The sequence below is a fragment of the Varanus komodoensis genome, unplaced genomic scaffold (genome assembly GCF_004798865.1).
Source record: "Varanus komodoensis strain SLA01 unplaced genomic scaffold, ASM479886v1 scaffold1, whole genome shotgun sequence".
Lineage (NCBI taxonomy): Eukaryota > Metazoa > Chordata > Lepidosauria > Squamata > Varanidae > Varanus > Varanus komodoensis.
Window position 1 is genome coordinate 67190213 of NW_025335268.1, and position 22834 is coordinate 67213046.

Sequence of the window (22834 nt, forward strand, 5' to 3'; positions counted from 1 at the left end):
CCCCCCCCCTTTAATAAAGTGTTAATGACCAGTCATGGCCCTTAGCAATTATTGACAGAAAAAACCAAAACATTGCCAGAAAAAGAGGGGCATGAAGAACAATGCCTGGCAGCACCATGTTGCCCACTTCACCATTAACATATGCTCAGGTAAAGGTACACAGTGGTGCCTTTCCTGCATGGAATCATTTCACCTTTAGTTATGCCTACCACCGAAATCTAGCCTCTGAGACCATCTCTGAAATGAAATTTGGTCCTACTACTATTTATTCATTTAAAACATTTCTATGCCACCCCCATCACAACAAAGCCTCGGGGTGGCTCACAAAGAGTGCATAAATGCATGCATAAATAATGATAATATAACAATTTTTTAAAAAGCCATTTAAAAACCCCCAGTGCAATCTCGGCTAAAAATTTTAAAATCCTAATTATTTTAAATTAATTAATTAAAAATTAATCCTAAATACTATAGATATTCAATCTTCCAATATTGGGGAACTTTTCATTCCATTCCCTAGACAATCTTTCCCAATCCGCATCTCTCCAGATGTTTTCAACTACAATTCACATCAGATTTGCAAGCCTGCCCAGTGGCCAGAAGTAAAAGGAGATGTAGCTGAAAATGCCTAGAAGGTCCCAGATTGGAGAGGTCTGCATTAGAAGGCAGGATTCTTTTCCAAAAGAGGTTATCTTCATTCCTGTTCTCTGGTTCTCCTAAACTGAATCAGCTCAGACATTATGCTAAACTATGACTTGTGCTAAGTTTTGTTTAGAGCCCACACTTATTAGGAGCTGTTTCTCTGCTTTTGCTTTCTGTTTGCTCAGCATTTAAGCTCATTCACATCTCTGTGGAGTAACAGGAGTAGAGCTACAGATGAAATTATATGTTGCCCATTGGAACAGCCTGAACCGTACTTAGTAGAGCCATGACTTACAACACTGCTTCAAATCATGATTTCTGGCTCTGTTGACATGGCCGGTCATAGATCATGGTTTGTCAGACCAGACATCATGCCAGATCATAATTCAGCTTCCTCAACAATTCGTTTGGATAATGTTTGAATTGGGCTTCATAGTGTGTTGCCATTCTAGGATGGGATCCATTCTGTGCTCCATATTGTAGTTCAGAATTCTCAGTATCTAGAAAAGCTATTTATTTGTTTTTATGTATTTAAAATATTTGTATACCGCTCAATTGTGTCATTTCCATCAAGTGATCCTAACTGCATAGGATTAATCCTGCTATTTAGATTTTGTTGTCGTTGGTTACTTCTTCCTACTGCTTTAGAGCACTGGGTAGTTTTATTTGTGCAAATAGTTCTATTCGAGAAGGCATAAAGATACTGTCTGCTGCCTACACTGCTTCCCTGTTAGCTGACTGCAAGTGTTTCAGTTGTTGTTGCTAATATATAGATGTTTGTTTCTGCAATTAAAGGTGACTTTCCAAGAAGTGCCACATTTTCTCTGAAAAGAGGAAGGGGGAATAAAACCACCTTTTACTGCAAAATTGCAGTGTGACAGGTAGAACCCAGGGTTCCCTCTATCTTTCCAAAAGACAGGTGCAAGATGATACAGCTGAGATTAGCACTTTTTTGCCTGTTGAGATGCCATGCTTCTGAACATTTGCTCAAAAGGAATCTTTTTAATCTGTGGAAAAATTAACTGAATTTAGAGGGGGAGATTTCCATTTTAGTTCAGGACTATTCCTTAATAGGTAGGCCTTTAGTGCTGAAGGGTAGGGGGGAAATTTCTGAGTTTTTTTTTTTTTTACTTCTTTCAGACATGCTGTGCAATGTGTTATGGAATCTATATAATTATTATAAGCAGTTTTCAGAAAGTGTTCATGCCAAGTTGACTGAACTTCGGCATCCAATAGAAAAAGAACTAAAGGTAAGAATAAGATTGAGTGATGTAATAACTGGGGGTGTGGAGCAAAATATACAATGGCTGGATAACCACATTTCTTCAAAATCTGGTAATCTAGCCCTTTTACCTGCCTCTCACTTATTTTGATGCTTCTGCTTAAAAGACCTGCCCTGGGTTCAGCTAAAAGCTGGATACCCCCTTGCTTCTTCAGTGTTTTTCTTCAAACTGGAGGCAATGTCACCATACCACTAATTTATTACCTTTAAGATAAACCCTGTGCTTTGCTAAGTTTATTTCTTTGACTTTGCAGGAGTTTGTGAAAATCTGTAAATGGAATGACATCAGCTTTTGGGCTGTAAAACAGTCTGTGGAGAAGACACACAGGTAATCTTAAAGTTCTGATGAAACTGCCATTTTGGACATCAGGGCAGTCTCTGGTGCAAACAAGAAGGAAAATAAGGAACTATATTGCATTTCAAGACATTCTCCTCTTTTCCTCTCCTGTTCCTTTTCACCTTAAAACCTATTTGTGAGAATTGCCAAGGAAAGATAGATAAATAAAAAATTCTGTACATGGATAACTTTCCAATACTTTATCTTCTGTGGATTAGTCTAGCTACAGTAACATTACAATCAAAGAAAATTACAACAGTGTCTGTCTAACTAGCCTATGTTGGCCTAACATAGGCTGAGTTTATAATTAGGTTGAGTTCAAGTGGGATATAAGTCTAAAAAATGCATATCTTGGATTGAAAACAGCAACGTCTTCGCATAGCACTCCACAAGCTAGTGGTAGAGTATGACCCACCACTTCAGACAAACAGTGCTGAATGTTTTAAAATGTGCACATTTCAGCTAGATTGCATACAGTTTGTGAAATACTTGAGTCATTTTTCCCATATTGTAGAGCTTTAAAACCCAGGTGCACAGTTAATCTTCTTTCTCATTCACGTCTTTTCTTGGGGGCTAGGACCCTTTTTAAGTTTATGAAGAAGTTTGAAGCCATTCTGAATGAACCTTGTCGATTTGCCTTGGTGGAGACAGCCAAAGAAGAGCAACTCATTTCCTTGCAGAAACAGGAGGCAGTGGACAACCATGAAACTAAAATTCAGTGCCTGAACAAGCTATTAAGAAAATACCTGACTGCTAGAACTGAAGCTGTTCAGGTATCTAGAGTTCCTGTTTACATTTGAATGGAATGTTAATAACCCAAGTATTTAAAAACCTGTCCTATTCATAACAAAGAACTATATGACAAAATGTCCGTGAGAATGAAAATAGTGAAATAAGAAGGTATAAACTCTCCTTTCTGCATTGTCTTATGGGTGTTGTAATGTGAGATAGTGTGACGTAGACAAGCATGAGACTTTTCCAGGGGCTGACCTAAACATGAGCATGTGTCACATAGACAGGGATGTTACTATCTCAGACTGCAGAAGAGGGAACAATGGAAAAGAAGCCTGCTCCTGCTGAGCTAGAGTATTAGGGGAAGGATTCCTTTCTAGCCTTCCCACTTGACACAGTTGTTTTCTGTATGCAGGGAACTTGTTGCTTGGCAGAAGAATCAAACGCACAAGCCCCCAGCTTCAGTTTGAAATGGCACATGTCACATGTTGTTTCTACATGGTGCCATTCCGCGGTTGGGAATAGGTTACCCAATCATATGTATGAGTAAAGGTTAATGTAAGAGTTGACCTTCTGATCAAGCCTGGGGGTACACAGCATGCTGTTGTGTCTCCGGTGCCATTAGAAAGCAGAAAATCATCCCCCATGGTTATATATGAACTCCAGCTCTTCACTATAAAAAGGCTAATCAATATTGATAAACTCTTAGATCAATTAGGATATTATTTGCACTAACTCTTTCTGTTGTGAAAATGTCACCAGGCTGCTCATTTTGAGGGATTCCAAGCAGAAGTGTTCAGTCCCGAATCCCTCCAGGGCCGCTTACCTAAACTCACAAAGCGAATGAAGAAGATATGTACAACCCTAGTGAAAAACAACTCACTTTTAGATCTGGTGGAGAACCTTGACAATTTCACAGGTAAGCACTATATGAATGTCAATGTCTTATTTATATAGAAGGTGTATAACCCTGCCTTTTGATTGAATGTTCCTAAGACAGTTTACAGTAGATGGTTAAAGTGCACATGTCTGTGCACAAACCTGCATCATCCAGCGCTCTCAAGTCCCCTGACCAATGGCAGAGGCCAGGATTTTCTTTCCTTCAAGTACAGTCTTGGGGCAACTGGCAGCTGGAGCTGTATAAACTTACAGAATAAAATTCAGTACTGAAAACCAGTGGGCAAAAATAGTTTTAGTAAGGGTTTGAAAGGCTGAAACTCTCAAAATGTGTTCGACTTGGCACTTCTAATTTTGGATTAACGCACTGAATGTATTGCTACATGGATTCTTTCTACTCTTTCCTTCCTTTTGCAGGTGACATAATTTCCTCAGCCCATGAGTTGCAGAACATGTCCGTGAATCCAGCTGCAGAAAGGGAAAAACAGAAGTCTGAAATCAAACATCTACTTGTGCAAAAACAAAGGGCCTTGACAGAGCTCTTTAAAAACCTTGCAGCTACAGGTGAAACAAGTTGGATCCACTAGTTCATTTTCAATTTGAACGATGTACACAAATAGGAAATATTCTCCACCTACCATTCCGCTTTCCTCATACTTTACATCTGTATGAGGGCCCTCGTAATGCTGCCATCATCCCCTCTCCTTTTTTTTCCTTTCTTTTTTTCTGTACAGCTCCCTTCCCAAACCCAGCACTCTTTAGATATGTTGAGGGACAGTCTCCAACCGACAGATCCATCAGCCATGTTGGCTGTGGGTGGGGGAAGTTGTAATTCAACATATCGGGAGGACACTTGGTTGGGGAAGACTGCTCAGGGCAGCTGTACTTGTAGTACCTAAGCAGCAATCATTTGTCTCAGTGTTCGGAATGAATGTGAACCTAAGTCTTTGTCGCAATACATGTGGAATCTGCTGGCTAGGCCATTGTGCATTTCTGAACTTCATACTACTACCGTGGACAGGCCTTAAGAGATAATGCCCTTGAGGGTTCATTGGCACTCGTGTGCATTGCTTTCTCCTGTAGTCACATGGCTTTTCTTGCTTCTTCACTCAACCGAGACTCTGGTCATGTGAGAGAAATGTTTGTATGAGCCTGGAATACATGGACATCACTAGGGATGATTTCTGTCCAGCAGCAGAACAGAAGCCCCTTCCCTTTGCAGCTTTTGCATCCCTTCTTATCTGCAGTGAAGCAGTTTAGGGTGTGCCAGTATGATAACCAGTGTAGCGCAGTGGTTAAGAGTGTGGACTGGGACTCAGGAGATCTGGGTTCTAGTCCCTGCTCAACCATGGAGCTCACTGGGCCACTTACAGACTCTCAGGGCAACGTATATCACAGGGAGGAGAATAATGTAAGTTGCCTTTAGTTCCCTGAAAGGGAAAAAGGTGGATAAAAATGTAACAAACAAAGAGGGTGGGCATTCTGGGTGGGTACAGGGAAGGGAGAGGAAGGATAAGTCCCACTTTGCGAATGGAAGTCCACTGGCTCAGCATGTGCATAGCCCATGGGAGATTCCGTTCAGTGGATCAGTATGTCCCACACTGGTCACTCTGTCAGTAATTTTTCAGGTTCATAGGCAGATATTGTTCTCTTTAATTGCTACCTGTTCCTTTGAAGTGGAAAAGTGAAGAGTGTGAACCTTGGGTGTTTTGCATGTAACCTCAGATCTTCTGCATGTGAAGCAAGTTCTCAGCTATTGAGCTATGATCCCTATCTGGTACATAAGTGTGACCTAGGTTCATCTGCTGCGGTCCTGATTTGAAAAACCTTTCTAATTCTTGATTGGAGCACAGTGAAATTCATAGTTATTGTTTTATTATTATTTCTGTACCATTCAAGTTAAAAAAATGAAATACAATATAAAATAAAACTGCAAAACATCATAAGATTACACTAAAAAGGTAGACTAATTTTTTTAATTTTAATAATTTAAAGCACTGAAACCAGTCCATGCTTTTACGCAATGCTTACTCATCTCATATACTGTTTGGAGTTGGTAAATGCCTCAGCAAAAAGGCAGCTCTTAATGTGGCATCAGAAAGGTAGTACAGTTGGTGCCAAGTGGGCCGTGGTAGGGCGATCATTCCATAATTCGGGGGCTACCACAAAGAAGGCCCTCCTCCTTGTTGGCACTAGCCAGTCCTCCCTTGGAGCAGCATTTGAAGGATAGTTGACTACAAACTAGGACATAGGAACTGAAATGTGCAAAGGAAAAAGGGAGTAGGAGTGTGGGGGTCCTCTAATGCCAACCCATAATTTGGCCTAAAATGTGAACAAACTATCTATCTATCTATCTATCTATTTATTTATTTATTTATTTAGAATTTTTGTATGCCGTCCCATTCGCATGAGCCTTGGGACGGCTTACATACAATAAATAAACACAAATAAACTCTTAAGTGTACCTTCCAGATGATGGAAGTTTGACAGCTGCTAGTTATTAGTCTTGCTTACTTACACTTCTCCCTTCAACTACTGGCACTAGTTCAACTATCTCTTAGGCTGCCACACTTTAATTTGTATAGCTATATCTTCATGAAGCTACAGGAGCAAAAAGACTCAGTATCAGAGAGTTCATGTATATATGGACGGCCTCGTTGAAAACATTCACTTGTATTTTAAATCTCAAAAAGAAATTATAAAGTCATGTGTGCTGAATGTCTTCCCAGGATTGTCGTATCGCAAAGGCCTTGCTTGGTCTCGTTCAAAAACCTCCCAGGAACTGCTTTTTCTTCATCCATTGGATTTGCGCAGTGCATTAGCCTTGGTTAACTGCACACACAGACTGGATGCCAAGTATGTTATTTTGTATTTTTAAGACTGCGACAGTAATCAAAAATGGCAAAAATTGTAGCTGAAATAATTTGTTGAACTTTCCAAAATTGTTCTCTAGAGTGTTTGACTATCTTAGAATATGTTGAGAGCAAGTCAGGCATGATATTTATTAATGTAGTTTGTCCTTGCATGGTTATTTATCGAAAGGCAAGAAGGGGCTTTAATTCTTCATGCCCTGCAGTCCCAAGCAGAATCCTCCTTCCCTCCACCCACTCCATTTGCAATACAAAGAAAGCTTCGTTGGTGCCAACAGCATTTTCTGGAACCCAGCCTATCAAAACCACACACACCTAGCCTGAAGTGAAAACTAGTACTTAACAGCATTGGAGTACCTGCTGTCATTTTTATTCTGTACACATGTAAAGCAAAGGAGGTTGGGATTGCCTAAAAGCACATATGAGCTGAATGCTTAAGACTTCGGAGTTTGTGTGTTCGCACCATGTCATACTAAAACTTTGAAGCTGCTTGCTATTTTCTGTTGGGGGAAAAACAATCTTGTACTTTCCAGGTTACTGTCTGAGATCTCTTCCTCCTGGGATGGATGCCAGAAATACTTCTACCAGTCCCTTGCACGCCACTGTAGGCTTCAGACAGTTTTATTAACACCTTCAAAGGTAAAGCAGTGACTTTAGACAATAATAAAGCTATCTTTAACCTTCTTTCAACAGTTTTGAAGATGTAAGAAAGAATGGCCAGGGCGGCTTATTTTATACTGTATTTGTGTATTTTTAATTTAATATTTATATTTTTGATTTATATTATAATTATTTTAGCTTAGTGTTGTAAGCCGCCCCAAGGCTTCAGCAAATGGGGCGGCATAAAAATGTTTTAATAAATAATAATAAAATAAATAAATAAGAATAGCTCATTATTGGAAAGAGTAATATTTTATTTCAAATACACATTTCTTAGCCATGTTTTGTACTTTCCCTTGTTGTTGACGCTTTATGAATAAATGAAGGTAAAACTACTAATACGTTTCTAGTTTGTCAGTTGCACACGTTCTGCATTACCACATTCTGCAGTAAACTTGATACATTAAACACATGCTTAATAAGTTCAGTATCAAGTTGGATATGTATCTCAGAGAAAATTGATGTAGAAAATTGATTAAAATGCATATTTTAGAACCATAAGCATTTTACTTCATTTAAATATTAAATATACTGTCCTTGTGACTTTTCAGCTGAAGTGAACTTATAAATCTGAAGAGAATGCTGTGAGGATCTGGGTTTTGTTGCTGCTGCTGTTTCTGTGTTTTTGTTTATAATTAATCAAGAACATTGACTCCATCTCATGCACAATACTTAAAACTGTAACCCAGGTTGCTAGGCTGGGAATTAGTTTTCAGTGGCTTTTTGTATATGTTGTGAGATAAATTATAAAGTTCTGCACATTTTGCTGGTAATAGTGGCTGCAACTCCTAAGAATGAAAATTGCTACCTTGTCACTGCAGGAAATTGGACTTGGCACTGTGGAGAGGTGTAAAGGCTTTACAGCACACCTCATGAAGATGCTCGTCAAGCAGAGGAATTCTCTCACTGCCTTGACGGAGCAGTGGATTTTCCTGAGGTATTTGTCCTTCTCTTTTCAGTGTATTTTGTAGAAAGACAAGCATCCATACTCAGTATGAGAGGGAAAGTTTGCAAATTGCATAACCTAAGATGGAAATCTTAAAGTCACAAAGAGGATAAGAACTTCCGTTTCCAGGTCTCGGTCAGGATTCCATGCATACACTGCACCTTGCCTGAGTTTCTGTTCTGATCACCTCCCTGTGCTGCTTTTGAAAGGCCACCACATATTTCTGGAGAATTGTTGAGATGCTCCATCACCTGTTCACACACACACACAGACTACCATTTATATACTGCCTACTACTGAAGTCTTGGGGTGGCTTTTTTGTATACATAAAATCTGTGACCTTTCTTCGTCGTGGCTTCGTGCATCATACATATGGGTGTTGCGCCTGCACAGTGCCTAGGCCGGAAGATTAGAAAGCTAACGGTTTTTGGCGGGAAAACTCCGCTCCCCTCCCCCTTCGTGGTATAAATAGAGCGGAGTGTCCGCCATTTTGTTCAGTCTTTGCGACTGCCATTCGCTGTGCCTCGTGCTTGTTAATGTCCTCGCTAAGATCTTGAGTCCTTACTGTTCCTTTTGCCTTTATCCATTCTTTAACTAATTTTTATATTCCAAGTTTATATTGCAAGTTTGTATATCCCTCTCTTTTTCTTCTTCTCAAAAAAAAAAAAAATATTATCTTACCCTCTATCCTGTCATCTTTTCTTCTTTTTCCGCAATGGCACAGCGAGCAGCCTTTCGCAAATGCACCACATGCAGATCCAAAATGTCACCTGCGGATCCGCATGATCTATGCCTCCTCTGCCTCGGCGAGGGGCATAGAACCGACAAGTGCGGCCATTGCTTGGCCTTTACCAAGCAAGCGCGGAAGAACAGGGAGAACCGTCTCCGCAAGCTCCTCTGAGAACAGGCCTTGATGCAATCGGACCAACTGCTCTTACGGCCTGGTTCCTCTTCAGCCACGCTGCCTCCTCCACGCTCCACCCCAACTGTCAGCGCTCCTCCGAAGCGTCCCACTTCCACCAATCCTCCTCAGCGTCCTTCGGCTGAAGGTGCTACTCCAGCGGAGACCCAGGTGCTGCCTTCTTCCCCAGCCAAAAAACAGGAGAAGCGCAAGCACACAGGTTCGGATAAGCCTTCCGTTCGTAAAGTTCCGAGGAAGGAGAAGGCAGATAAACCCCCTCACAAGACCAAAAAACCCGATCGCCCCAGACACCGGGGCTTGGGTTCGTCGGTTTTTTCAGTACCGTCCGCCGCCACGGTACCGACCCCTTCGGGACCGGCTCTGCAACTCACTATGCAGGTAACACCGCCGGGATCACCCAGGCCTCTCATTCGGCCTGAGAGCATGCCAACCCAACAAGTGGAGGAGCCGCTTCGGGACTCTGGCGAGATTAGAGACTCCCCACCGAGGGAACGGTCTCCGACTCCAATGCCCACGACTGAGCCACCTGTGGAGTCACCTTCGCCTCCAAGGTGCTGCAGCCACTCGTCCGAACACCGGGGTGACGACTGGAGGATGCACGGATATGGTGCCTTCTCAGACTGGGGTGGCTATCAATCTTACTCATATTACCCTCAGGATCATGCGTCTCCATCAGCCCCGAGAGATTCGCCTTCGATGGCCAGGCCTGTGGAGAGGGGACGTCCAACCTCCCCAGAAACGTCTTCGAGCGACCGTCCACTTTATTATCCGGATTCGGACGAATCCGAGATTGACTGTACATCCCCCGATGTAGCAGTCGCCTCCCAAGGACTGGCGTCGCCCGATGAGCCACATGTCTCCTTTACGGCGCTCATGTCCCGCCTCATCCATTCACTAGAGATTGAGGCTAGTCAACAACCGGGCCCATCCACGGATCGCTTCTATGATGTCGTGAGGGGAGAACAGTCTGCGGCCATAGTCCTGCCGCTTATTACCACACTTCGGCAGGCTGTGGTCCAACCCTGGGATCAACCGGTACAACCGCAAGTGACCTCCTGTCGGTATGAGGCCATGTACAGAGTTCGGGAGGACGACATTCCGTTCCTGATTCGCCATCCACGCCCAAACTCTGTTGTCGTCGAATCCTCCCAGGGCAGGGAGTCCAGGGGACACACAGCCCCTCGCGACAAGGAAGGGAGGAAGATCAATATGCTCGCCTGCTGAGTCTATGCGGCCTCTGGACTCGGTGTGCGCATATCGAACTATGAAGCAACACTGGCACGTTACCAGTATTTTATTATGCAAAAACTGGATAACGTTGCTTCCTCCCTTCCAGACCGCCAAGCCGAACTTGCCAGGGTATTCATCAAGGAAGCTATGCAGTTAGCAGTGCAGCAATTATCTACCGCACGACATCACGTAGATACCAATTCAAGAGCTCTCGTGAATGCCATCTCGCTGCGCCGACACGCATGGCTTCGTAATTGCAATTTCCCCGACGAGATGAAATGGAGGATCGAGGAAATGCCGTTCGACAGTACCAGGTTATTCCATCAGAAAACTGACCGCAAGTTAAAAGCGATACACGAATCGCATATGACTGCGCGCCGCATGGAGCTTCTTCAACAGAGGCGTAAGTGGCAAGGGCTTCATTCCTCTTACCGTCCACAATTCCACCCTCGGCAACACTACCAACAAAGACAGCAACGGCGAAGACAACAGCCGCAGCAACGTTTCCCCCAGGGCAGGCGGCGTTTTGACGCTGACAAACGTCCACGTTGACGGTCCGGGCGAACCATTCTCTCTCTCCCCACACCACCTTTCCCTCTCCCTTTTGGGGACCGGCTCTAGGGCTGACTCCCCATTTGGGAGTCCATTACATCTGATAGGTGGGTGTTGTCTATCATTCAGTTCGGATATAGGATAGAATTCGATGTCGTCCCTCCACTGTGTCCGATTCGATTTACATCTTCTTCATCGGTACTGTGCGAAGAAGTCTCTCAGTTGCTTCGCAAGGGCACGATTCGACAACTATCCCGCTCGGAGGGATTGCATGGATTCTACTCCAGATACTTCACGGTCCCGAAAAGAGACAGTGGTCTTCCATCCTTCACATAGACGTTTCCTGTGTTTCACTTTTGGGCTCGACTTGTTCGAATATGCTGTGCTACCCTTTGGCCTGGCCACCGCACCTCGAGTTTTTACGAAGTGTATGGCACCAGTATGTGCACACTTACAGACAAGAGGAGTGCAAATATACCCATATTTAGACGACTGGCTAATTGTCTCCCAAACTAAACAAGGGCTTCTGTCTGCAATACACATGACCTGCACCTTGCTCTATGATCTTGGACTATGTATTAACCACGAAAAATCGTCCCTTATTCCCACGCAGGTCATCGACTTTATCGGGGCACATCTTGACTCCACACGGGAAAGAGCTTTCCTCCCTCCGGACCATCGCGCTACCTTATGTGCCCACATCCCTCGAATCCGAATACTAGGAACGGTTCCAGCTATATCCATTCAGAGACTATTGGGGCACATGGCTGCTACAGTTGCCATTGTCCCGTATGCCAGACTACGGATGCAGACCATGCAGCTGTTTTTCAACACGTCGTTTTGCCCACAGCGAGATTCTCCCAACAAACTGATCCGAATTCCGTCTGTGATACTCAACACTCTAATTTGGTGTCCCATTCCGAGCAACCTGTCTGTCAGTGTCCCATTCCGAACACCTCATCCAACGAAGACCCTGTATACAGACACGTCGTTACTGGGATGGGGTGCAACATGTACGGACCTTCGGGTTCAGGGAACTTGGAACCGACGGGAAGCAAGGAAGCACATCAACGTCCTCAAACTACAGGCGATTTTCAATGCCCTAAGGGCTTTCGAGACTGTCCTATGCCAACAAGTTGTCCAGATTGCATTGGACAACATACCGGCTGTCTTCTACATCAACAAACAGGGCGGCACAAAATCGCCACCTTTAGCACGTCTCTCGATGGCCATTTGGGACTGGTGCATACCGAGGGACATTATGCTTCTAGCAGTCCACCTTGCAGGGACCGACAGCACCGAAGCAGACATGTTGAGCAGACATATGTCAACAACGCACGAATGGGAGATGGACAGACAAATATGCCACAACCTCTTCCATCTGTGGGGCTATCCGGACTTGGACTTGTTCGCCACTTGCGGCAACAGAGCGTGTGCCCTATACTGTTCCAGGGCAGGCATAGGATCGGGATCGATGGGAGATGCCCTTATGATCCCCTGGGACAACATAGCCTTTTATGTGTTTCCCCCAATTCCACTTCTAACGAAAGTGATAGCGAAGATATCTCAAGAGAATGCCACAGGAATAATAATAACTCCATGGTGGCTGAGACAACCGTGGTTCGCCACCCTTCTTCGTCTATCCAAAGGGACGTTTCTTTGCCTCCCGTCTATTCCTCAGCTATTAACGCAGCAAAACTGAGTGATCTGATATCCGGATCTGACTGCCTTGAGGTTGACAGCATGGCGGATCACTTGAATCATTCTGCTGTGTTGGTACCGACGACATCCGAACCTCTACCGGAATGTATTCACTCCACGGTACCGATGGCCCCTAGGTCGGTTTCGACGACAGCTGCTTCGCTACCGGTGACTGTTGACCAGGAAATTCAGGCGATTCTCACATCTGCTCTAAGACCGTCCACTCATTGCTCTTATGCAGCTAAATGGAAGAGATTCTCCTCCTTTGCAGAATGCCAGTCTTTTTCTCCTGGAATGGCCTCAATTGACAATATTTTACAATTTCTCTTGGAACTTTATCATTTGGGACTGAAACCGTCATCCATTAAAGTTTATGTAGCCGCTATTTCACACTATCGTGGTGCGCTTCAAGGGATTTCAGTTTTCTCTCAACCTCTACTTCAACGTTTCCTTCGGGGGTTACAGCACCTACACCCTTCTATTCGCCCGCCTATGCCAGCCTGGAGCCTTTCGGTCATACTCCAAGCTCTTACCAAATCTCCGTTTGAGCCACTGGCAACCGGCGACCTACGCCTGGTGTCCTGGAAAACAGCTTTCCTCATAGCGGTGACATCAGCTCAGAGAGCAAGCAAACTTTCTGCTCTCCGCATAGACCCTCCATATCTTAATTTCCATAAAGAAAAGGTCGTTCTTCGTATGGATTCTTCCTTTCTTCCTAAAGTGGCTACACCATCCACTTGAGTCAAGATATCATTCTGCCAGCCGCCTTTCCAGCGCCGTCGAATCCAGTAGAGTGGGCTATACACACCCTTGATGTTTGCCACTGCCTGGCTTTCTGTTGCTCCCGTACGGAATCCCTCCGTCACACGAACAGACTCTTTGTTAAGTACTCTGAACATGACAGAGGACTTCCAGTCACACCTCAAAGGCTGTCACACTGGATCACCCAGACTATTGTCCTGGCCTATCAACTATCAAAAATAGACTTACATGTTACCCCCAGGGGTCACTCCACACGAGCTGTTGCGACTTTGTCCGCCTTTGCCGCTGGGGTCCCGATATCTGTAAAGCTGCAACGTGGTCAGGGCCATGCACTTTCGCCAAGCACTATCGGCTTGATGTGTGCGCCAGGCAGGACTGCTCTTTCGGCAGAGCTGTTCTTTCGTCCGTTCTTCGCTGACGACACCTCCCTCCTCCGAGTTGGGTAAGCTTGCCAATCACCCATATGTGTGATGCACAGAGGCCACAACGAAGAAAGGCAGGTTGCTTACCTGTAACTGATGTTCTTCGAGTGGCCATCTGTGCAGTCACACAACCCACCCACCGGCCCCACTCGGTGTCCATCAGTACATACTGCTTCGGTACCACACTGTAATTTGCATCGGTACCGATGGTATATGCCGGTGAGTGGATATTGTTCTCGGTACCGTACTATGCTTTGCATCGGTACTTTTGGGGCTCAATGCCGTTTGCAACTAATTTTATTCTTAACCTGTAGAGGGCGAACATTCGGTCTTCAAGACTGAACAAAATGGCGGACACTCCTCTCTATTTATACCACGAAGTGGGAGGGGAGCGGAGTTTTCCTGCCAAAACCATTAGCTTTTTAATCTTCCGGCCTAGGCACTGCGCAGGCGCAGCACCCATATGTGTGACTGCACAGATAGCCACTCGAAGAACATCAGTTACAGGTAAGCAACCTGCCTTTCTAATCCAAGTCCTAATCCTTTAGCACATTAAGAAGGAAACCTGATTCTTACCTTTGTTATTTCTCGTTATGCTCTGTAAAGAAATACTGGCACATAAGTATCTTTTATGCATTATGCTGAAATATTAGATAAAAATCTATACTGCAGAATAAATGGCTGCTTGCAGCTTATTGAGAAGAGGGAGTTTGACTTGTACAGATGTTTTGCTATTGAAATAATTTGAGTTGTTGCATTTTGTTCTGCTTTATTGCTGTTAGTTGACGGAATGCTGCAGTTCCTTATGCTTGAATTCCAACTTGCAATAAAATACAGTGACATATATAGTGCATAGGTTTGTACAACATGGTGACCTGTCGTAGTTAACTAGTCATAGTGGGTTGCTGTGTTGTGCCAACCTAAATCACTTCTCACAGTGCAGCTTGTTTGGGGGCAACAACAGACCATGGCTTAATCTGGGTTGTGGGCTCATGAAGGGTCAAGGGAGGTGGCAAGCAAGCTGGCTGGGAAGAACAGCACAAAGCTTTTGCCAAACTTCCAGGCCAAGTCCCAAAATGGCATTTTGGAGCAGCCCTTACCAGGTCACTCTCCCTGCTTCAATTACAACCCCTTTTGCAGTTGCTGCAGCTTTTTCCCCTTTTGGTGATGAGATCCCCCACTTTGCAGCAAGCTTCTCTAGGTTCAAATGTTCTAACAGACCGTGGTATCTTCCACCTTTTCCCAAGCCTCTAGGTGCTCTAAATACAGCTAACCTTATTTACAGGAGCACTTAATTTTGTCCACTTTCAAAGTTACAGTTTTTGTTGAAAACTGCGTTTTTGAGAGGACTAAACAAGGATTTTACGCAGATTTTACAGCTGTGTATTTCCCTGTGTGTCCATCCCCTCCCCTATCTTAGAGGGAGTGCCACTGTGGAAATCATGAGGCAGAAAGATGGGATGGAAAGCTGCTGCAGCAGGGGTGAAATTGAAGTAGGGAGAGGAGATGTGACAATTTCATCGCCAGTTTACCCAGAAACTGGCAGGAGACCCAAGGGGGATGGAATGGGAGGCAACTCACCATGATCTCTGGTCCTGTAATAGCCACATCCATGGTAACTCATACCATGTAACATTTTCACAGGATGGATTGTCATGTTGTGTGAATGTGACTAGCTTGGATTCAAATTTTCTTATCGTTAATGGAAAAGGTGTTTTTTTGCCATTTCCCCTTAACCTTTGCTCTCCAGAAATTTGTTTTATAATGTTGGGATACAGTACTGGGGACTGCAGGAGGAGCAGGGAACTGGCAAAAGACCACCATTGCCAGCAACAGAGGGATTTTTCCATTGAATTGAAGGCTTTTCCTGGATGGAAGAAGCAGTTCTATTTTTCAGAAGGCATAGACTAGAGCCGACTCCATATATCCTACCTGCTAAAATTCTTGTGCAAGGGGGTGGGCAGGCACATTTAAAAACCCTTCATATAAAAGTTGCTTATGAATTTGAGTTAGAATCCTGTTATTTCCTGTTTAATGAAGCATGCAACAAGTTAGAAATACAGGCAATCCCCAAGTTAAAAACAAGTTCATTTCCTGAGAAAACAACTGCATCTAAGTTCATTTCCTGAGAAAACAACTGCATCTAAGTCAAATTTGTATGTAAGATGGATCACGTATAGTTGGCCTTACAAATACATGGCAGTTAGGGACTCAGAACCCCCACAAAAGTGGGAAAAAACACAAATATCTCTACTCGCCCCCAACCTCACTAGGGCCTCCTCTTTGCAGCAAGGAAATGTAGGAGGGATTTTTCTTTCTTGATGGGTAGGGCAGGAAAAACATGCCTTGGAGACCTCACTCTACCCTTTAGCTTCCTCTGTATGGTGATGCTTTGGTGGTCTTCTTTCTCTCCCTTTCTATGGTGATGATAATTACCTGCAGTTGGCCTTTGAAACTTTGAAATTAATCAACTTCATGGCAATTCATTCTTAAGTATGGGTTGTTCATAACTCAGATGTTCATAGCCCAGGGACTGCCTGTAGTACTTTTTAAATAGTATGCTGTAGTTTGGAACCTGAAATTGTTGATGTACTCAGTTCATTTTGAAGAAATGTTCATGCTGAACTCAAAGATGTTTAGTTATTTTACAGTTCAGAGTATAACTGTGGTGTATTCTCAGGGCAAATAATAATTTTGTTACCATTACATATTACTTGCAAATATTCACTATTTGAAAAACAATGTTATAGTTATGGTAACTAAGTTGTCAGATTGCATTTTGATCATTGACACATCTCTTACAGGAATCTTCTGAGCTGCATACAGGAGATTGATAGCAGACTGAGTGTTCCTAGTGAATATGAAGTAGCATTTCCTCCTCAAGATGGTGTTCAGCAGTGGACTGATAGGTTGCAGTATCTTTCCATGCAGTGTATAGTAGTCCTGGAGCAGCTGTCCTGGTTAATAGAGTGCTGTCCAAAAGCCCAGTTGAGTGATACCACAATACAGTTTGAAGGAACAGAACTGAATCCACCCAATGTTCTGAAGTCCACAGCTGAGCTTAACCCTTCAGAGCTACAATATCTCACTCCAGTGACTGCTGATCAGCTGCCTGTTGGATGCAAGATGCGAAAGCATGATCCATTGTGTCAAGAACTGGCTTCTAGAGTGAAAGAAATGCTAGCTGAGGTTAAAACAATAAAGTCAGATGTGGCCAGAATGAGGCAACTGTCTTGTGAGACACTCTTCCATTCCTGGTAAGTAAGATAAACATTGTGGTACTAGACGAAAAGCATTCCTTGGGCAGTATCCAGCACCATCCCCTTTCCAGGAGGACTTACGCTAACACAGTAAGAACTTCGTAGTTCCCAGAGTAATCAGAAACTGGACAAAGCACTCATGTCCAGAAGGGCACATATCTGAAGAGCTCACAGAATCGGTGTGAGTCCCTAGAGCATAACATAACTAGTGGAGATGGAGTGGCCTCATTGGATACTGCCCCATGTTTGCAGGGATGTATTTTCTGAAAGGATGTGTGGTGCTGTCAGTTTTCTTCAGTAGGCAGGCCAGATGGAGCAAGCAGTGAGTACCCATTATGCTGTGTTTGCTGTTAATGTTGTGGAAGCTGTGGGGCAATCATAAATGCCCCCAGAGCAGTGCCTGCACTGCCAGAGTACTAGGGTACTTGCTTCAGCTGTGTGGGTGTGTTCAGCCTGTATTCCTGAAGGAGGTCCACAGAGGCAGCTAGGACTTCCTGACGGGGTGGCATCCCCTGCGTTTCAGAGGGCAGAATTCATTGGCTGCCAAGGCACAGACATGGTTGTAAAGAGGTAAAAATAAAGAGCTGACATGCATAAAGGGTTAGGAGATGGAAATTGCATCCCAGTACCTGTGTGAGTATTTGATGTACTATTGGTGTGCTATTCAGAGTATATTAATGAAGCAAAACTCCAATGTGTGTAAGATCAATAGGTTTACTGATGTGCAAATATGTATCACACACCCTCAAGAAGTTTCACTGGTTGAGCATAATCAACAAGTATGAGATAATGACAGGATTGCATATTCACTATATAAAAAAGTCTAGACTACCCTATATAAACATTAAATTCAAAGTACAGTGTGAACTTCAAGGTCATTTGAATCTTCCTCATAAATTAATGGAGGCTTCTGAAAATCCTGCCAACTGCTGGGACACTGCCAGCAGAAAAGAAGCAAGATTGGAAATTATTTTGCCTCCCATTCCTCCCAAAAACTCGCATGGCAACAGCGAGATGGCCTTCTTAGGCTGTCAAGCTTGTTCACCACCAGAGAGCCCAAGACAGAGAGGCCTTTGGATTCTGCAGGTCCTGCTCCCACTGGAATGCCTCTTTTTGGCTTCTACAAGGTCGCACTTGTGCTCTTGGAAAGTGGCTGCCTGGTTCATTCTGAGGTGGCTGTGAAGGAGAGGAGAGAAGGATGAGATGATGGAGTCCCCCCTCCTGAGAGCAAAGCAGTGTCCGGTCGGTGACCTCCAGAGGCAAAATGCAAATTAACTTATTTCCTATGACTTTCTTCAGAAATTATCTGACTGTACCTTCAATACATAAACTACTTTTTAAAATACACCCTAGCAGTTACTAATTTGCATCGCTAAAATTCATTTTTTTCTCTAAAAACTTCTGATAAGAACAGATTCAAAACACTCTCATGAGAAAGGTGAATTTTTACACACATGCATGTGCTTACACACTCTTTCTAATAAATCAAAAATACTAAAAGTGCCTAGATGGATGGTGATTGGAAGAGACAAGTATTTGTTAATAATTATAAAAGAAATCAACTGAGCTTCATAGTATTGTATTTAGAGGGAGTTTTTGGAACAAGTTGCTGGTAAGTATGGAATCAACTGGGAAATATTCACAACTAACTGAACATCTTTAATTTGAAGGGGTTGGGAAATACGCAACTTGAAATAGCTAGATAATTCCTTTTTATATTTATTTATTTAGGGAACTTCTATGCCGCCCTATAGCATAGGGAACTTCTATGCTATAAAATAATATGGGAAGATGATACTAGGTTATTGGTAGAGCAAAATGTATTGAATAAGTGATGGATGACTCAGTCAAGGAAGACAAACACAATCTACAAATCAATTCTGTATTTGCTAACAGCAGTAAATTCTAACACTGACATTTTGGAACATGGAGCTGTGGTGAATGTGCCAAAAAATTGTCAAGTCATATCTGTTAACAGCAAAGTTAAAATATATGTTTTTCCAAACATGGCATGGTTTTATTTCATATACAAATCATAGACATAGACAAGAGCATCTGTTAGCACTCTTCCTCAGATTATAGAAAACAAGGGCTAAAGTCTTCATCCCTGTACATCTTTACCCAGAAGTTCCATTGAAATAGGATTTACTTCTGAGTAAACATGCACGGAATAGCACCATAAATGTAATTTGTTAGTTTGAAAACTCTGAAGACATCTTTCTGCAGCCACCTATATTTTCACCTGAAAAGTGAAAAGTACTATCGTCTGTCAAATGTCCTATCTACCTGAACTTGGGCCTGGTTCACATACTCCAGTTTATGTTCATATCAGGAGCTCTAGAATTTTTGTCCCCTGGGTTTGAACTGGGATTTAGACTTAATGTAATTTACTTCAATTTTTTTCTTTGTCTCTGTATTTGGATAACTACTTTTGAAAATTAACAAGGTTGTGGTGAAGAAATTTTTATTACAAATACATACCCGGGTTAAGATGCAGTTCTTTAAATGAAGCATACTCTCTGTTGCTTTCCAGGAAAAGCTTTGAAGTGTGCTCCTCAGGAATAGAATGCTTGCTGAAAGTTTCAACCCAACTGCAGGATATAGAGGCCTTGTTTGTTCCACCTAAATTGGAAGTCAGTCAGACTGCATCACAGATGGCATTAATCAGAAGTCTCATATACATTCAAGGCGAAATTAATAAAAGTGTAGATGATTTCGCAATCTGGAGAACACAACTGTTCAGTTCCATTTCTCACTGTGATGGTAAAGACAATACTTTTCTAATGAACAAAAGAGTGGGTGTGTTCATTGGGATACTATTTTCTTGTTGCCTGCGGATATTTTCATGCTTGCAGTAAATTCAAGTCATAATTTTCTTATATTCTTAGTCATTTCTTTCTGTCTTGCTCTACCAGTAGTCCAGACACCGGGCTGCTCTTTGTCCTGTCCAGTAGGAAGCAAGATCTTTTTTAGCAGAAGACAACCTATCTGAGCAGATGGGTTAGGAAACATCTCCCATATTTTTCCTAAGGCCAACGCGTCTTCTCCCATGCACTGTTTTGAAGCAGATGGTTTGCAGGTTCGGTGCCCAGGTGTGCATCTGCCAATATTATTGCTGATGTTATTATCAATAACAACAACTCATGCAAGATAAGTGATAGTCTAATTAGGAAAAAGGTGCTTAGTTCCTAAGCTGCTTAAATGTTCTTGCTGCTCTTTGGCACCTGAGCATTGCCTTTTCAGCCTGGAAGTGGTTTATGTTCTCCTCCACCATCCTTCTTGTCAGGGACAGATCAATCTCTGGAGTTGTCCCTTGATTTTATTGCTTACCAGGGGACACCAGAGCTTGATTTGCAGCTGGACTGCTGCCCCCCCCCCCACACACACACATCAGAAGCAAGTGATCATGTTCCTGCTCTGTTTCCTACAAAGCTATGCATTATTTTTGGCGGGAGCCCCTCCCCTTCCTGTGCCTTGCACGCATGGGAGGTGCTTCCACAGTATGTGGCAGCATTTCTTGTCTGCTCTAGAAATCAGTATGTTCCAGCTAAAATGTCTGATGTATTTCCACAGAAGAACAAAAATCAGATGATGGGTTTGTAGAACTCTTCTCGGAACAAATAGAAGTTGCAATTCAAGCTATTTTGAGTGCTATACAGTGTTTAGTAGAAAGAAGAAAGGAAAAAGAGGAAAGGGATACCTCTTCGAAGGAGGATGGTGAGTCTGAAGTTTATCCAAATTTTAAGCATTCAGTATTCTTCCAGACATACTAACCAGTCTTGTTTTGAACACTATGAAGTGTGATAAACTTCCAAGTAAGAATCAGTGGGTTTGTGGCTTATCTGAGAAACCTGTTAAAACATGTGTTTGGTATTTTTTCCCCTTCTTACTATTCAAGGGGAAGACTCCTCGGTTAACAAGCTCAAAGCAGGCCATTTAACTAAACACTTGGATGAGGACATCTGTTCAGATGTGAATTCTTTACATGTACAGAAAATAATTTCAGTTGTTTCAGAACTCCTGGAGCGGCTAAAATCCTATGGGGAGGATTATACTGCATACAAGTGCAAGGTAAAATTCAACATGAGTTGAAAAACTTTTTCTGTTCTTAAAGGGTTATGGGAAGGGGACTATGAGCAAAGCTTTGCAGACTTTCTCTGCATGTTGTACCTCTCAGTGGCATGTTTTCCTTCAATGGAAAATAAAAAGAAACAATTATTTTTGTTGAATTTGTGCTTCTGAACAATCAAACAGCAATCCAGACCTATACCTGGGAGGAAGATTGCATGGTTGCTTAAAAGTGCTTTGCTTTGTCCTGCCAAAAAAGTCATATTTTTCTGTATGTTGGCTTTCTTTTATGTCTACAGCTTTTCAATCAATCCTGCCACTTATTGGTGCGACTGATGCCAATACTGTACAAGTATTCCAATGTCATCCTCTTCTATCTCACTCTTTCCTTGGCCACGCACAGGAGCACTGGGAAACTGCTTTCTGTTCTAACTAACATATTTACTGAGCTTGCCCAGAAGGTAAGACCTTCAATTTCATTTTTAGTGGATTTCGGAAAGAATTGAATTCTCAAGCATTTAACATTTTCAATAAACCTATTTAAAAGGGTCCAGCAGAAATTACCTACGTAATCTCATGCATTTTAACATGAATTTTGTTTGTCTTGTAAGTCTAGCATTTTCAACTACCTATGCACAACCAAATGTGTTACTTGTACTAGCTTAACTAATATAAATTTCTGTATACCAAGCCAGTAAGATGTAGCTGCTTTATGCCCAAAAACACAACTACAACTGCAGGAGCTTTGTCTTACAAGAAAAATGATAATAGTAAAGTTCCAAAAACTCAGATTATCCCATGCTCAAAAACCAAACTCCAACACAATGTGCAGCTCAGGTAGCAAATGAGACCTGAGAAATGAAGTTCAGAAAATTGATAAAATGCATAACCAAACAATTTGATAGTTTCAAAGTTCAAATGTTACTCAGTTAATAGATATAGATTATGGCAATGACATTCACATACTGGAGGGCATCCCATTCCTTCCAAAACAATAAAAAAATAAGTTCTACAAGAACAGATCTCCAAAGTTATTAGGTTATAGAACCGTGCAATTTTAGAAGAGAATAAGGTTATCTTTTATGCCATTTGCAAACTAGGGGTTTATCTGGAAAAATAAAACTGTACTCTTAACTACATGACAATTGGTTTAGTTACAATAACTAAATTGCGGTATGGAAATAACAATATAATCCTATGGAGGCATTTCTTTTCTGTTTGGTATGAGAGGATAAATTGGAAAGTAGTGTTAAATACTGTCTCAGTTACTATTCTTGCATCATGATCATTATCATAATTACTGTCATCATTAGGGTTTTTGTTTACCAAAAGAGCTAATGGAGGAGGCTGCTGGAGAGGGAGGAACAGAATTCCATGATTATGAAGGTGGTGGTCTTGGAGAAGGAGAAGGCAAAAAGGATGTCAGTGACAAAATAGAAAATGAAGATCAGGTATGTCGAAGTGGAACAATGACTCCAGAGCAGCGAGGGTTTAGGCCTTGCTTGAAGTTTATGTTCATAGATAATAATGGTGTAAGCATACTAGAGGGTT

The 22834-nt window shown here is 42.7% G+C and overlaps 1 protein-coding gene across 1 annotated transcript in view; it reads left to right on the forward strand.

Annotated features, from left to right (window-relative positions):
• The window catches only part of MDN1 (midasin AAA ATPase 1), a 132796-nt gene that overhangs the window by 81169 nt on the left and 28793 nt on the right, over positions 1-22834 (forward strand). Inside the window, exons 70-83 of the mRNA XM_044430350.1 lie at positions 1696-1892; positions 2179-2252; positions 2839-3034; positions 3756-3912; positions 4308-4454; positions 6620-6746; positions 7294-7399; positions 8242-8357; positions 16760-17212; positions 19749-19978; positions 20792-20932; positions 21114-21286; positions 21583-21744; positions 22597-22734. Of these exons, the coding sequence (XP_044286285.1) occupies positions 1696-1892; positions 2179-2252; positions 2839-3034; positions 3756-3912; positions 4308-4454; positions 6620-6746; positions 7294-7399; positions 8242-8357; positions 16760-17212; positions 19749-19978; positions 20792-20932; positions 21114-21286; positions 21583-21744; positions 22597-22734 (2417 nt within the window). The remainder of the gene's footprint in view (positions 1-1695; positions 1893-2178; positions 2253-2838; positions 3035-3755; positions 3913-4307; positions 4455-6619; positions 6747-7293; positions 7400-8241; positions 8358-16759; positions 17213-19748; positions 19979-20791; positions 20933-21113; positions 21287-21582; positions 21745-22596; positions 22735-22834) is intronic.